General features: G+C 48.7%; 1 protein-coding gene across 9 annotated transcripts in view; it reads left to right on the top strand.

Annotated features, from left to right (window-relative positions):
* The window catches only part of TNRC6B (trinucleotide repeat containing adaptor 6B), a 2246995-nt gene that overhangs the window by 2177146 nt on the left and 52474 nt on the right, over window positions 1-17375 (top strand). For all 9 annotated transcript variants that reach the window (XM_069652930.1, XM_069652926.1, XM_069652923.1 and 6 more), the window contains one exon: window positions 10762-10901. In XM_069652930.1, coding sequence (XP_069509031.1) covers window positions 10762-10901 — 140 coding nt within the window. The remainder of the gene's footprint in view (window positions 1-10761; window positions 10902-17375) is intronic.

Below are 17375 nucleotides of genomic sequence, written 5' to 3'. Positions count from 1 at the left end.
AGATGATGGCGATTTTCGAATCGCAGGGCTCCGTTCCGTCCGTGCCTTCCAGAAAAGCCGGCAAGGAAGGCGCTAGGGCCACTGTTCCGCGCGCCTTTGGGCTCGGGCGGTCGGCACGATCGAGAGCCGTCGAGGTCCCGATCTGACAAGGTAGATTGCTCTAGCCATGCCTGCTCCAGGTCCCGGTCCTCGAGACCGTCTAAGCCTGTGAGGTCTTATAAGAAGACGTCAACGCCATCGGCACCATGTCAGTCGAGGGACTCTCTCGAGGCTCCGCCTCCGAGGAAGTCATCGGCGCCGAGGCTGTCGAAGGACAGGCTCGGGGTTCCGGCCTCAAAGCCGTTGTCGAAGCCCTCAATGCCTTTTGATTGAGGAGGATTTATCGGAGGTACCCCGGAGACCGATGGATACACAGAGGGAAGGCCCTGATTAAGTCAGTGAGGCCTGTGTTTGAGCTTTTTTCCTGTGCCCTCATCCAGGAATTTGTTCCAGCCTCTGGATTATATCTCTGAGGTGGATGAAGGGTCAGATGTGGAAGGTCTGGTTCCTCAGGAGGTTCCTGATGAACTGTTGTCTGGTCATAGCCAATTGAAAGACATGCATCAATCTTTGCATGACGCCAGTGGTTTGGACACCTCCCCAGAGGTTGAATTTGGCAGGCCTGAGCCTGGTACTCATGCCGAATCTTCATACAGGTGTCTCATGTCGAGGGTAACAGAGTATTTGGGGTGGTCTGCTCCACCCGTGGATTTTCTGCACGATGAACTGACAGATATCTTGGACCAAGGTCCACCCACTGACCCGGTGCTGCCATTTCATATGGCCTTAACAAGAAGGCTGGTGGCGGCTTGGACTGCTCCGGAGAGTCTCCTGGCAGTGAATAAACCGTAGCCGAAAAAAATGCCATCCAGCCATTGGCGACCCCGGCTACTTGTCTTTGCACCCTACTCCGGAGAGTTTGATGGTGGAGGCGGCTGCGGCCCCAGCGAAGCAGGCGTCGTACCCTACCATCCCTCCTGATAGGGACAACAAGCGTTTCGACGGTTGGGCGAAGGTGTTTTCATCTGGGGGGTATGGCTTTAAAGGCAGCCAACTCCATTTGTGCCTTGGCAAGATTCACTCACACTATGTGGAATTGTGTATCTTTAGCGGCTGAACATATTCCCGGTGGGGAGGAACGGGATGGTTTTCTTGCCCTCGTTTAAGATGGCAAGGATGCCATGTGTGAATCCGTTCAGTCGGGTCTGGACGTGGCAGACTGTGTCAGCCGGTCCATGGCGGCGAGCACCATGATGCGCAGGTTTGCATGGTTGCGGAAGTCAGGGTTTGCTCCTGATGTACAGTCCCGGCGTCTCAACATGCCCTTTGATGGTGACCATCTTTTTGGCAGCAAGGCTGAGGAGAGGCTTGAGAGGTTGCAGACCTCCAAAGCTGCAGCAAAGTCGTTGAGCGCTGCAGTTCGTCAAACTCCGTCTTTTCGTCCTAGTGTACAGCAATGGAGGGGAGGTTTCTTTCGATACTACTTGACCTATGTTAGATCGAGGGGAGCTGCCAGTCAAAGGGGCCAACGTAGGAGTACCAGAGGTGGAAAACAAGGTACTTGAGGTGCCAAAGCCCCTCAGTCGGTTGCCTCTTTGCCCTCAGGCAATGCTGCAGCCGCTTCAGCTCAGTCATGAGGCCATGGTTCGCCGGTTGGGGGAAGGCTGGCGCAGCATCTTGTAGAATGGCGTGCTGTTAGGCAGAAACCTGTGCAGTGCCCTTAGGGACCACTGCAAAAGATTTAGGACTACAGGTGGTTGGCAGTAAACCCAATTGGTTGCAGTCTGTACCACCTATATTTACCTGGTAGCTGTGGCTGAGCAGTCAGACTTCTCTCCAGATGAGTTAGGCAGTTTATAGAGTATACACTATAGGTACAGAGATACAGTAGCACAAGCAAACACTGACCAGAGCTTTGGTGTAAAAGTATGTAATTATTTATTTAAAGACACACTTGTAAATTACACTAGCACAAAGAGAGGTAAATACATTCAACACACAGTCACTATTATATATATACAACCCTAATTACTTATTAGACAAGTCTTAAAGAGGAACACCACTTATTTTCAGACAGAGATGAGCACTTAACATAAGATGGCACTCTAATAAGTTATTAAAAAGGGAGGGAAAAAGGCAGAGTTATGAAAGCACACAAATTTCAATACTTTTCAAAGAACCACAGTGAGGCAGGTTGGGCGAAGTCTACTGGAGAGCAAGGAAGTTCAAATGCCAGGCCCACTCTTAGAGAGAGCAAGCGAAATGTGTCCAGGATCACACAGTGGGGTTAGGCCCAAAGAATCTTTGTAAATAATTCGCAAAAAGATTGAGATCAAGTCAGGAAAAGTTAGTTAACAGGTCCCAGGCTAACCCAGGTTAGAAAGTCGAGGATTTACTGTCACCCCGAACGATCTGTCGCAAGGGAAGCCAGGCGGGACACAGTACCTGAAAGTGGGAAGAACGCTCCAGCGGGGGCAGTTGTTCCTGGCAGCGGGTGCAAGTCGGTGTTTCGTCCAGAGGAAGAGGAGGTCTCAACGTGGAGGAAAGCTGAAGGTCGTTGCGCTGCCAGGGAAGAAACCAGCCGTGGAGTTTCCCGGTTACAAGGTACCACCCTTTTGTTCACGGTAGTGGTAAACCGTGGTATTCCGGTTGCCGGGGTGCTTGGCACGGGCAAGGCGCCCACGAGATGGTCCAGGAAGGCGAAAAGACGGGCAAACTGGTTATCCCCACCAGTAAAAGGAAGAAGACTCTCCGGACTGGAGATCTCCTCTGTCGTCGGGGAAAAGTGGTGAGACGTTTCAGCAGGGCTCCACGGTGATGTCATTGCAGGTCGGCTCGGCTTCTCCCTCCTCGGATTCTTTAGGTCCTGTGGCGACTTCTGAAATTCCAGTCCCCAAAGCCCTGCTTTTATGCAGAAAACCCCCATTCATTCAGCCTAGCTGTCACTCAAACATGCTAAGTGGTGAGCCGGGCGGCTCACCACTTGGGCCACTCACACAAGAGTGCGACTTGAGTTGCCGAGGCAACTCAGTTCAGGGTGCCTAAACCCCCTCCCACATCGCCTGTGGTACCCAGACAGAATGGCACCACTTTTGGAGGCTTCTGTGGAGAAGCCCGCCAAAAAGTGGAACAAAAGGCTCGACTTGGGTTGGAGTCACAGAAGCGAACACAAACGCCATTTTGGAACCAAGTTTCGGCAAAAAATACCAACCAGTGAATTTATATTAATTTAATAAACCGGCGGTATGTTCGAGGCTATTTTAAAAAGTGGTAGCCTCGAACAATGGGAAAAACCCATAGGAATATATTCGCGGTCGAACATAAAAAGTAGTATCCACTGCCACCAGCCAAAACTCGGTCGGTGGGGACTGGACAGTGCCCCCTCGAACAACAGACCCCAGGGCAATCGAAGTACGTCCACAATAGGATGGTTTGTATCGGTTCTGTTCACAATTTGAGACTAGTAAAGCCAATGGTGACTTTACATGCCCTGGGAGACAGTAGTCAGTCCCAGGGGTGTGGAGTCTTTTTTGGGGTCGCTACGACACCCCTGGGTTACAGCACGGAGGGTGCTGTGTAACCCATATACCAAAAACACATGAAGCCCTATGGGGTAAATGACCCCATAGCCCATAAAATACATCCAAAGTCAAAGGAACACCTCAAATCATGTCTAAGAGTGGGAGGAAAAGAGTGTCACTCTTAGCAGGAGAAAAAAATAAACCCCAAAAATCCAGCAAAGCTGTTAGGGGACTCACTAGGTTTGGGAAATTAGCCTTTACAGAGAATTCTCCCTAACGCGTGCCATTACATCAGATGTGTGGGTTCTGGAGATCATAGCCCACGGCTACTGTCTTCCTTTCCGGCAGCGGCTTCACGACAATCCACCAGGGAAGCTCTCTTTGAAGAGTCCGGATCCGCTCCTTGCGCAGGAGATCAAATCCCTGTTGGAGAAAGGCACCATAGAATTGGTGCCTATAGCGGAGAGGAACAAGGGATGGTATTCCCCGTATTTTTTGATCCCGAAAAAAGATGGGGGATTGAGACCCATCATGGACTTGCATGGTTTGAACAGGCTCCTCAGGAAGGACAAGTTCAAGATGGTTACTCTTTCTCAAGTCCTCCAGGCCCTTCAACTTCAAGACTGGTTGTTGTCTCTCGACCTCAAGGATGCCTACTTTCATGTGCCGATTCATCCCAAGCACAAGAAGTACCTGAGGTTTGCGGATGGCGACTCGTGTTTTCAGTTTCGGGTCCTGCCGTTCGGATTGACCTCCGCCCTGAGGGTCTTCACCAAGCTCATGGTGGTGGTGGCAGCGTATCTCAGGAAAGGGGGGATTCACGTCCACCCCTACCTGGACGATTGGTTGATCAGGACGCGCTCTCCCGAGCAAGTCCTGGATCATCTGTCGGTCACCTGCTACTCCCTTCACAAGCTGGGCTTCTCACTCAACTTAAAGAAGTCCCACTTGACACCCACCCAGCAGCTCCAGTACATCGGAGCAGTGCTCGACACATCACTCGGGCAGTGTTCGCCTCCCCAGGTGAGGGCTGCTCATATTCTTCAGATGGTGGACAAGTTTCAACGTGCCCAGAGTCTCCCGGCGTTAGAGTTCTTGAGGTTGCTCGGCCACATGGCATCCTGCATTCTTCTGGTGTCAGAGACCAGGCTGCGGATTAGATCTCTGCAGTGGGCTCTCAAGATGCAGTGGTCGCAAGCCTCCGGCAAGGATGTCGGATCCCATTCAGGCGCCGCCCTCGGTCGCCCAGGATCTTCTGTGGTGGGCCGTTGAAGGCAATCTGATGAAGGGGGCTCCATTTTGGCTACCTTGATGATCATGACGGATGCATCCCTCATGGGATGGGGAGCTCATGCCAATGAGTTGAGTCAGCGGTCGTTGGTCTCCGTCGGAGTCCAGACTCCATATCAATCTGTTGGAGCTGAGGGCCATCAGGCTAGCCCTGAAGGCTTTTCTGCCGTCTGTATGTGGGAAGAATGTCCTGATTCTGACGGACAATACAGTGGCCATGCACTACCTCAAAGAAAAGGTGGGGGGGCAGGGTCTCTTCCTCTGTGCAGAGAGGCGAGGCAGCTCTGGTTCTGGGCCATCCAGCAGAAAAGTTCGATCTCGGCAGTTCATCTGGCCGGAGATGAAAACAAGGCGGCGGACACTCTGAGCAGGCAGAGCACGGTCTCTCACGAGCGGGAGCTGGCTCAGGAGATTCTCCTGGAGATCTTGGGACCCCACAAGTGGATCTCTTCGCCACCAGTGTCAACCGGAAGTGCGTAAGATTCTGCTTGCGGGAATTTCCTCCCAAGAGAAGGCTTAGGGGACGCGTTCATAGTGGAGTGGTCCTTCCCACTGCTGTACGCGTTTACTCCAGTCCCCGTCATTCTGCAAGTGCTGCGGAGGTTACAGAGGTTCGGTTCCCAATTGATCTTCATTGCTCCGCCATGGGCCAGGAGAGCGTGGTACCCGTACCTTCTCGACATGTCCATCTGCCCTCCACGCCGTCTTCCCTACCGAGATGATCTGCTCTCACAGGAGGGGGGTCGGGTTCTCCATCCAGAGGTCAAGTCGCTCAACCTTCATGCTTGGTTTCTGAAAGGTTGAGGTACAAGGATTGGGACCTCCCTGAAGACGTGATGGAGGTGTTGCTTTCGGCCAACAGGCCTGCAACAAAGTCCCTGTACCGTTGCCGTTGGAGAAAGTTCTGCGACTGGTGCAGGGTAAAGAATGTGGATCCTTTTTCATGTGCCATTCCTGTGGTTCTTTTATTTGCTTTTGTTAGCCCACAAGGGCCTGCAAGTGGGTACCATTAAGGGATACCTGGCAGCGCTGTCCATATTTAAGCGCTCGTCTGAGGAGTGTTCTTATTTTAAGATTCCTTTGATGTCTCAGTTTCTGAAAGGGCTAAGTAATCTGTTCCCACCGTCTCCTTTACAGGTGCCCGGTTGGGATTTGAACTTAGTAATGAAATTCCTAATGGGAGCTCCTTTTGAGCCCTTACATTCTTGCCCTTTGAGGCTGCTGACCTTTAAAACTGTATTTTTGGTTGTGGTTAGGGTCCGTCCTTCTTTTCTTCCGAACGTTGTGTCGGGCTTTCATTTGAGCCAGAAAGTCATTCTTCCGGCGTTCTGTCCTCCTCCACATCCTGGTAAGGAAGAGGAGAGGCTCCATAGGTTGGATCCTAGGAGAGCTTTAAGTTTCTACATCTCATGCGTGTCCCGGGTCAGAGTGGACGATCAGCTCTTTGTAGGATACCCTGGAAGGCGTTTGGGTCAAGCTGTTAATAAACAGACCTTGTCCAGATGGATTATCTTGACAATCTCTGAATGCTACCGTCTGGCTGGTAAGGACCCTCCGGTAGGCCTACGGGCCCATTCTACAAGGGGTGTGGCTGTCTCTACTGCTCTGCAGAGGGGTGTTCCCATTCGTAACATCTGTGAAGCAGCCACATGGGCCTCTGTCCATACTTTTTGTAAAACACTACTCCCTGGATTCTATCCATGGGCAAGATTTGGCCTTTGGCAAGGCGGTCCTCTATTCTGCAATTTAATTGGGCATTCTAAATTCTTTCCCACCTCCATACGTTGGTACTGCTTTGGGAGTCTGTCATGGATGTGGAATATGTCGGAGGACACAATCCCCTCGAAGAACAAGTTACTTTATTACCTGGTAACATTCTTTCGATGGGATGTTCCTCTGATGTATTCCACATCGCACTCTCCCAGCCTGCCAGAATTTCTTATGCGATTGCAGCTTACGTTTCCGCAAGGCTTTCTGTAGTCATACTGGCAGAAGATTGGTGCCACACGTTCTGGGGAAAAAACTACAACTGAGGCTAACAGGCATTGTGCATCCTATTTATAACATCCTCGAGGACAGAGTATCGACATCGTTGACGCAGACGCTGACAATTTTCAAAAGCAGCACAGCTGCAGTGATTACCTGTCAGATGTGGAATACATCGGAGGAACATCCCATAGAAAGAACGTTACCAGGTAAGAAATTAACTTGTTCTTTTGAAATGTATTTGAGTGTTACTGTTATATTGCCCCTTCTGAAGAAGGCTTACTCTGACTGTTCAATTAATAATTGTTTAATCAAGAAACCTTGTGTGTAAGAGTTTATTTGAATACTTGCCACTGTGGATCTCTGTGTAACTTCCCTACAGCTCACATTGAGCCTGGCTGCTCAACACGCTACCAACCTGTGTAGTACAGACTTATACCAAAGGTTGGGTTCCTATTGCCAGGAGGTTAGGGTTGTTGTAGTGCACCCAAAGGGTACTGCATACAATCTTGCCTAACAAAAACCACCAGACAGGCCCCCACTGCCTACAATCCAACCGGGACAGAAGCTCCAGGAAGAACTGCAAGCCCTGTTCTTGAAGGGTGCCATGGAAGAGAAACCTTCCGAACAGAGAGGATCAGTATTTCCTTCTGAACCTCAGGGCTTTGAACAAGTTCCTGAAAAAAGACGAATACAGGTTGGTGACGTTGAAAGAAATTCTCCACACTTTCGAATTTCAGGACTGGCTAGTGTCAATAGATCTGCAGGACGTCTATTTCCATGGACTGAAATCTCTGCACTGGCTCCCAGTGGCTGCAAGGATTAAGTTCAAAACCCTCTACATTGTTCACAAGGCCTTCTGGGGCCTGGGGCCTCAATACCTGCAACTCTCTCTTCCTATATATCTTCCTTTCTCAGGCTCTTTGCTCATCCGCCTCAGAGTCAGTCGCTTCTCCAAGGTGGTAGATCTTTCTTCTGATGGGACCTCCCTCTGGAACAGCCTCCCTGCCTCTTGAGAAACAGCTCTGGTTCCAGAAGCACCTCAAAGCCTTCCTCTCTGCTTCTGATTTTTCTCTCCTCCTCTGCCCTGCTGAACTCCTGGCTGAAACTGTACTGGTTACCTGGCCACCCTCTGATCTCGGGCCCAGGTTCCCTGCCGGTTACACACCCCCACTGCCTCCCTGGCAGCCCCCGCACTTGGGGACTGTTCTCTGTATCCGTACAGTCCCCCACCAGCACTTGGTGCCTAGTATGATTGTTTCTCGGTGTTCCCTCTGTTTCCCCCTCCCTTGCCGCATCGCACCTTGAAACACTTGTGTATAGGTGCGTTATAAATGCCATATATCATGTGCCATACGTCAGAAGCACAGGAAGTTGCTGAGTTTCCTCATGGGGGACAAGCACCATCTGTTAAAGGTGCTTCCCTTTGGGGTCACCTCCGCTCCAGGGATCTTCACCAAGCTCATGGTGGTAGTCGCAGCTCACCGCCGGAGATCAGGGGTCCATGTATTTCTGTACTTACAGGTCTGACTGATCCGAGGGAAGTCGGCGGGACAGGTCTGGTCTCATCTAGAGGACACCGGTCAGCTACTTCACAGGCTGGGCTTCTCCCTAAACTTGAAGTCCCATGTGACACCAGTCCAGAGGCTCCAGTTCATCAGAGCAGTCCTAAACACCCGGGTAGGGAAGGCCTTCCCTCCGAAGGAGAAAGTCAACAGCATCGCACAGATGGTGAACTTGCTCCGGAACCACGCCACCTTACCAGCGGCTTCCTTCTTCCACCTCTTGGGTCTCATGGCCTCCTGTATTTTTCTATTGCTAGAGGCCAGACTGCGCATGAGATCCCTACAGTGGCTCCTAAGAATTCAGTGGTCACAGTGCCTCGGAGCCCTCACGGATTCCCTCAGGGTGTCCAGGTCAGTGGTCGTCTACCTCAGTTGGTGGACCGACGGCAGCAGTCTCATGGTTGGGGAACCCTTCTGGCCTCCTTGGTCTCAGTGGTCACGGATGCGTCTCTGAAGGGATGGGGTGCCCACTGTGAAGACTTGCAGGTGAGTGGCCTTTAGTCAGCGATGGAAGCCATGTGGGACATCAACAGGCTGGATTTGCAAGCCATCCGTTTATCCCTGAGGGCTTTTGCCCATCTTTCATGGGAAGCATGTCCTACCTGAACAAGCAGGGTGGCGTGCACCCTCTTCCCCTCTGCAGAGAGGCAATGCAGCTGTGGTTCTGGTTGCAGGAGAATCAAATGTCGGTCTCAGCACTTCATCTGGTGGGGGCAAAGAACGGCTTGGCAGATGCTCTGAGCAGGCAGAACACAGTCACACACGAGTGACAAGTGTACCAGGAAGTCCTAGAAGAGATCTTCTCTCTCTGGGGTACCCCAGGAGTGGTTCTGTTTGCCACAGAGTCCAACAAGAAGTGCAGACAGTTTTGCTGGAGCGAATTCCCACCAGTGACCGGCGCACTGGGGGATGCTTTTCTGGTGGTTTGGACTTTCCTTCTCCACTATGCCTCCCCCACCCCCCTGCGATTCTCATCATCCCATGAGTACTCAGGCAGTCGAAGAGGTTTCGTGCAACCATGATCTTGATCGTGCCGGACTGGGCGAGGAGAACCTGGTACTCTGACCTCTTGGATATGACCATCTGTCCACCTCACCGTTTGCCTCATCGCCCGTATCTCCGGACCCAGTCTGAAAGTCTGGTACTTCACCCGAAACAAGTGTCCCTCAACCTACATGCGTGGCTCTAGAGAGCATGAGATATGATGACTGGGACATCTCTGAGGAGGTACTTGAGACAGTCCACCAGATCTTGGTATGCGTGTAGGTGGATAAAATGTAAGGCGTGGCGCAGGGCACGTGACATCAATCCCATATTTTGTCCCGCCACTTCAGTGATGGAGTTCCTTCTGTCACTGGTCTCAGCAGGCCTTCAGGTTACCACAGTCAAAGGACACTTGACGGCCTTGTCTACATTCAAAAGGTTCCTGGAACAAGGTTCCTTCTTCACGATCTTCCTGGTTATGGCCCAATTCTTGAAGGGCCTTGTGAATACGTTTCTGCCAACTCCTTTTGTTGTCCCAGACTGTTCTGCAAAATATGCTAATGTAACACGTTCTGCCTCCCTTTGTGGTCCTATCAGATGAGGAATATGGAGGAGAATAGCAATCCATTGAAGGAGAAATTACTTACCATAATGTTCTTTCTGTGGATTATTCTCCCGCAGATTCCTTATCACCCCTACTATCTATCCCCGCTCAAAGTTCTTACGGCTTGGCGCATCAGTCTTATCGAATGGACCCCTGGTGATGGCTTTGAGGTGACTGCTCCTATCTGGCAAGTCCCCTTTAAAAAAATATATACATCTTTTGCATTCTTTTCTAATTCTTGGGAGCATTATTCCAAGCTCTTTATCACATCTTGGGGATGTTTCCCTTTATCACGTTTTTACAGTCTGGTTAGCCTCGTCCCCCCCTAATTGTCCACTCCAGCAGTCGATTGTGGGGGGGGGGAAAGTGGTAACTGAGGTATGGGGCGTAGTGACATGGTATATATACGACGATCGAGTAACTGAGTGAGACGGATCAACGTCCGAGTCGAGGTCCTCTATGCCCCCAGTCGAAAAGTTTCAGAGGAGCACAGCTGGATGAGGATATCTATCAGGTGAGAAATAAGCGAGAGAAGAATACATAGAACATTACAATAAGTAATTTCAACTTCTTAACTCACAGTAGTTACTGTGGTACCTTTAGTCTTTGTCATACAGCCCAAAAACCAACTACTCGGTCATTAAATAATCTTGGGTGTGTAAAAGAGAGAATGTGGAGGAGTGGAATACTTTACTCCTTTCATGTGGTCTCTCCGCCATTATTTTGACTTTACTTTTCTCTCTGAGGACTACTAACTTTATCTCTTCCACAGATTGACGGGTCGACACTGAGGACGATCTGCATGCAGCATGGCCCACTGCTGACATTCCATCTGAACCTGACTCAGGGCACAGCCCTGATCCGATACAGCACCAAACAGGAGGCAGCCAAGGCTCAGACTGCACTGCACATGTAAGTGGTGCCCATCTAACAGACTAACTTGTATATCTTGCCCATCATCTAGTCAACTTGATAATTCATCTCATTTTCTAATTCTTTTAGACTTTGAAGCAGACTTGGTCCTTCCCAAGTTACTCTCCCCACATACTTAACCATACGACATCTTCCTGCATTTCACAGCTTACGAACGACTTATACAGCTGTCCCCCTATGTTGCACTCATTCATTGTGTTCAGTTCTTAGCCTCTGTGGCTACTTGGGCAGGTATCCTCCTAGAGCACCCTGTTTATATCCCTAAGTGAGTCAGTTGGTGTTGGCTCTGTTAATTATTTTTGGCTATACCACCCAGTAGTCCTTATTGCAATGTTGTTTGCCCCTTTTGTGTACCAAAATGGCCACCAAAAGTAATTTACTCCAGATATGTTGCTTGTTTTGTGAACCACAGGGTTTGGCCAAAATGGGACTCTTGAGTATTGTCTGACTTCTGAACTAGTGCCTAGCCAAGCCCAGTCAAAGCCCACAAATTGATCTGTGCACCTTCCCCTAGGTCTTCCGATCCCCATCCTCTCTCGGTGCTCTTCTTCACAGCATGTGGCTGTGTGTAGCTATTTCAGGCCCCTGGTACTCAATCCTTGACCTATTGATTGGGGGGGGGGGAGGTCCCAAAGACTGCCCAGCTGGATCATATCCGCCTTCTGGGATCTGTGGGTAATGCTTACATACACTATTCTAACCTGCAATTGACAATTCACTTTATCCTATTTGTTTCTGTATGCATAATTTCCCTAACTTCTCAAACTCCTTAAAACTATTAGGCACATTTACTTACTTGTAACCCTTCGATGTGTATATGCTCCCCTTGTGGTACTGGAGCTTTTAAAGTACTTAGGCGATTTTGTTGTACTTTCCTGCAATGATATATGCATTTCCCTTTTTAAAGCCAATGTAAAGAAGATAACGCTGTGTTTTAATTCTGAAATGGCTTCTTTTTTTTTTTAGACATATTACTGTTTTTATACATACTGTTGATTATTCTAAAGTATTTAATTTATAGGTTATTGCTCAAGGAATTACATAATATAAAGGTATATATTTTAATGTATGATGCTGGGGGCTATTCTCTATGCAATTGTTGGGCGACTTTATTTTTTGTAATGGATTGTGTCCTCCCCAGATTTCTCATCTTGGATAGCTTCAAACAGCTATTTTTGGAAACTTTCAGTAGTGGGGTGTATTGTAGCTTGGCATATAGCACCTCTGACTATCTTCCTCTGTGACATGACAGTCCTACCCATTAAATATAGCTCACCAAGCCCCATGAACGTAGTTCCTTTTTTCTGCTCGCAGATTTTTCAGGAATACTCAGTTAGGAAATATTTTGTGTTTGCTGCTTTCTCTCCAGACATCGCATATTTTGAACCTGTCCTGACTTTTGAAGGTAAGCAAAGCCTTTCTGCATTATTTACCTTGCGTAGTTCATCTATTTTGGGGGCGTTGACCATTCCCTTTTTCTATCAGTGCAGGGCCCCCCGTCCCCTATTCTGTAATCCCTTGTTTGTTTTCACCTGCACACATCACTTTTAACCTCTTAAGTGCCATTGAGGTTCCCCCCCAGTGCCAATGGGTTTTTTTTAAAATCGCGGTATTCACCGCCCAAACCCGCCAACATTTCCCCCCTCATTAACCCCTTAAGTGCCGCCGACGAGCCGGCTCGTCGGTGGCAACCTGGAGCGGTTTTTACCGACGAACCGGCTCGTCGCTGGCATTTAAAGGGTTAAAGGAATAGTGCGCTCAAAAATATTATTGTCCCGAGGGTTCGGGCATGTGTTTTTAAGCATACGTTGATTGATCATACAAAATCCTTCCTAACACTCGCCCCCACCCCAGAATAGGGACACGGGGAACTAATCCACCCCTGGATGGGTACTCTGGTTATCCCAGTTGGACAGCCCATCATAATTGCTAGATTTGGGATCTGGCCTAGGGCTAATAGTAAAGTTCAAGGCCTGCAGACTCATGAATCACCTGAGCCACTTTGGATTATCTCTCTTAATATCCACCAACCACTTTAAAGACTTAGGCTGAGCATGCACAGTGAAGTGAGTCCCATGGAGGTAGGACCTCAACTTCCTAGAACACCATGTAATGGAAAAACATATTTTCTCCACCTGGGGCCACCTGACATCTCCACACCTAGACTGGTAGCAGATGTGACATATAGCTTGTTCCTCACCTTTGTCATCAAGCTGTGAATGTTTTCCAACTATCCCAGTGGCATAGGCATCTGTCTGCACAATTAAAGGTCTCTTCCAATCAGGAGCCCTTAAACCAGGGCCCTGACCTAAAGATTCTCTCGGGCCAGTGAAGGCCTTCTCACACTCCAGGGTCCATAAGAATTATTTAGGTCCCCTTAAAGCAGTGATGGCAGTCAGAGGGGCAGCTATATTGCTAAAGCCTGCCATTGTACTCCTGCGTTTTCCTGAGGCACAGGAAAGTCATCACTTGGGCTTGGGTAATGGGGGTTGCCCAGTTGCTTCTGGTCCCTACATACACCAACTTTATGCTCAAAGAAGGCTAAGAGCTACTGTTCAGTTTGACACCTGGCTTGACAATCAGTATCTTGAGTTATTCCCAGTTCCTTCCAAGTGGGGAGATGAATCTGCCATTTCATCCAGACATGTATTGCTGAGATGTTTTTCCCCATTCAGAACGGGCTAATCTCATTTGACAGGTGTCGGGTGCAGCCACCAATCCAGAGATCCAGACATTGAAGTAAGGATCTGAAAGGGCTGAAACTGCTGTCTCTGCAGTAGCATATACTGCAAGGGATATGTTTCCATACCCTGCAGAGAGATCAAAAAGGCAACTCTACTTTTCAGTACAGAGCTGATCTACCAAGTTTTTACCCATTAAACTGGAGTGTGTATCTGCGCTTGGGGACAGAATGCAGAGCTCTAGTGTCCATACAGAATCCCAAACTGGCTTTACCTGTTATGTTCCTCCAGATCCTCAGAACCGGGCTCTATAGACATCTAGAGTGCTCAAACACTCCTTGTTCCAACACACGGTGGATCTCGCAACAACTGTCAGAACTTCTCTTCTGTTCTGAACCACCACAATACCCAAACTTGGTGGGTTCAACAACTCCCAGAATACAGTCTGGTTTACACCAATCTGTTACAGAGAATACTCAGAAATGTGCCAATTCTCTCCACCTTAGATACCCCCAGCAACTTTTTCAGGATTTTGAGGACTTGATTGTTTTAACCTGGAGAGTGAGACCCTTTTTCCCACTCTCTCATGTATTTTAATGTGAATTGTTTTGAAGAATCTGTGTTTCCTTTGGTTATGGAGTCTGACAAACTCCATAGGTATCATCTTTTCCTTTGTCTCTCAGCACCTTCAGTGCAGTGGCACAGGGAAGTCTTCCAGATTCCCCCATGTTTTAAATACCTTTCTCTGGGATAAACTACTGTTTCCTAGAGCAGTAAAGTTAAATTGACTTACCATTGTAACTTTCTAGACCCAGGACACCCTATCTTTCAATAAAGTGCTGGAGGGATTACTTAGTATCCCCTTTGTCTAGCTTCTTATGTAACCTGTTTTATGTTACCCTTTCCTCACTGAATGGCTGGTGGCGGTGGTTTCATTTTGAACTACCATGGTTTGCATTTACCGCGGCTGTTCACAGCTCCAGTAAAGCAACAGCGGGAGCCATCTTTTTGAAAATGGCGCAGAGCCATCTTTGACAAAATGGTCCCAGGTCATCTTTTTTCGCCATATCTTTGTGGAAAGGTCCTCCTAGAGATTTTCTCTGCGCGCCAAACCAGGTTTGGACTCTTTCTTCATTTCGCCTTTGGCGGCATTCAATAGTGAAGCCCACCTCTCGCTCCAGAGTGTCTGGGGTATGCAGGAAGTGAGGGAGGTGCCCTAAACTCCCTGTGGTTAGTCTCCTAGGAGACCCAAATGCACTCTTTGGTGATTGGCTGCCTGACTGTCCGGCAAGGACACCCACCCTGCTGGATGAGTGACAGCTAGGCTGGAATGAAAGGGAGAGAACTGAATAAAAGGTGAGTCTTTTGGTTGGGAAGGCAGAGTCGACCACTGGACAAAGGAACCGATGAAGAGCTTGAAGAGGACACCTGCTGCAACTCCTGGACCGTTGATTTGCCTGGTGAAGCCCTGCTTCAGTGCTGAAACGCCAAGCTCGCATCGACAAAGAAGCCCCAGCAAGGACGACTTCTCCCTTTGAGTTGGTGGGACAAATCAACTCCAAAGTAAGCCACCTGGACATCCATCGCAGAGCTGGTTGAATTTCCACAGAGTTGCTGCTGGAAACCGTAGAGCCAGGGCGAGAAACACCAGATTGTGTGTTGCTTTTAAGCTGGCCTAGAGCTTTTGGAAGAGCCTCCAGACACCCAAGAAGCAGGACTGAACAAGCCTGAGCCCCCTCAACAGAGTGCGAGACCCCATAAGCAAGGAAAGTCCACCTCAACAGCCAGGAACCGCGTGAAGTGAAGTTTGCCGGTTTGCAAGTTTTGACCGTCACAGTGTAGTGCATGAGTCGCTTGACGTCCTCCCTCTTGTCCCCACGACTGAGGCCCAGTAACAGCGAGATCTGCAGAGCTGCACAGGAACAGAAGTCATCAGCTGCATCTTTTCTTCATTGATAAGTTACTGTAAAACAAGTCTAAGAGAATTGACCTCTTACTGTGGAAGTACTTGTAACTTTTGCAACTCACAAGTCTAATCAGCTTGTGGCCCTACATTTGATTCTTCTTTTTATCAAAGACTCCTAAGAACTTGTGCAAATACTTTTCCATTTACTTACCAGAAGTGCTGCATCCTATACAAGAGTGTTGCCTATTGATTTTGGCGTAGCCTATTGAATTGCATGCCTCTTCTGACAGGATCTGAAAGTATTTGCCCTGCTTAAGAATATTGGTGATCTCTTGTGTTCTAATAACCTTTGCCTTTCACCAACTTTTAAGAGTGTTCTGAATGCCAACAGTAAGATATTAATGTCCCCAGCACCCTTGTTATTGAAGTCACCTTTGGGTGTAGGTTGTGTCTGTGGGCCATCCCAAAAGGGTCTTGTCTGATTCAGAAACTCAGAGTACTGTATTGAAGTGTATTTGTGTGTTACTATTCTATTGCTCCATTCTAAAGAAGGCTTTATAACTGAGTGAAAAATTAATAATTGTTTATGCAAGAAACCTTGAGTGTAAGAGTGTATTTGAATACCTGTAACTGAATCTTTGGTTAACTCCACTACTGCTCACATTTCCCCTCTTGAGATAAGCCTGGCTGCTCAACACGCTACCAAAACTGTGTAGTACAAGCTTATACCAAAGGTTGTGTTGCCTATACCTGTAGTCGGAGTTGCTTGTAATGTTTGTTCCCAGAGGATACTGCATTCAAACTTTGCCCAACAACTGTTATAAGGGTTCTTAGTGACAACGAGGAGAGAGATTGCCTCAGCAAAATCTCCAGCTCACCTTGCTGATGTAGGGCCAGGTGAGGAGATACTAGGTCATCCTCATTGACACCATTAGAAAGGGCTGCTTTGGCACAGGGCAGGGAGAGACACAGATTGCTCTGGCTCCCTCTCTGTAACCATAAGCAGGTCTCCCATTCTACCTCTCAAGAGGAAATCCTCCACACTATTCCTAGGAAACTTTAGGGTAACCTGTCCAGGTCCACCAAGGCCTTCTAAATAGTTTACCTTGCCAAACTGTAAAAAATGGCAAGGCCCAGACCACTCGCATGTATTCAGGAATTTACGAAGGTTGGACAGGAGAAGGTTCCACCTCCTTCTCTGGTGCTCGATGAAGGCTCCAATCAAATTTAGGAGAGATCTGCCAGTTCTCTCTCTGACCATCTTCCTGCGGATGACGGCTAAGTGACACTTGACAGGTCACTTCACTCTCCTTCCACTGGGTCTGGCCACTACTGAGAACAGCAGAGGAGTTACCTCTGGGACTGCCATACAGTACGGTGTTGGTGACTGACTTGGCAGTCATTCTCTTTGGGTAGGTATTAAGGTATATGGTGTTGTGATCAGCAACCGCCAATTGTAACTTACTGCCTGAGGTCTCCAGGGTCAAAGTGCTAAACAAAGTAGGCCTTGCCTCTGGTACAAATGAGTCCATTGCTAAAAGTGAAGTGAAATCTGGAGTATGGGACTACTGGTTTCACTTCTGTCAACCTGATGACAGAGAGGGAGACTCCTGCAGTGGGTTTCTCCAAGGACCCCTGTTGGGGCTGATCTTCTATAATCTGGCATGGTGGACAGATGTATAGACGGCCAACCTATATTGTGACGAGGACAACTCTGGGGAGCTGTAGCCAAACCACTTCAGGTAGCAGTGACTGGCAGTCTAGGCTAAGTTCTGGAATCACAGATTACACTTAGACAGATGTTTAAAAATACAATTATCATTTATTGGCCAAACACACTCTAGCAAATGACTACTGGCAGGTAGG

The sequence above is a fragment of the Ambystoma mexicanum genome, chromosome 3q (genome assembly GCF_040938575.1).
Source record: "Ambystoma mexicanum isolate Mex_15411 chromosome 3q, UKY_AmexF1_1, whole genome shotgun sequence".
Taxonomy (NCBI): Eukaryota; Metazoa; Chordata; class Amphibia; order Caudata; family Ambystomatidae; genus Ambystoma; species Ambystoma mexicanum.
This window is presented reverse-complemented; position numbering and strand designations above follow the sequence as displayed.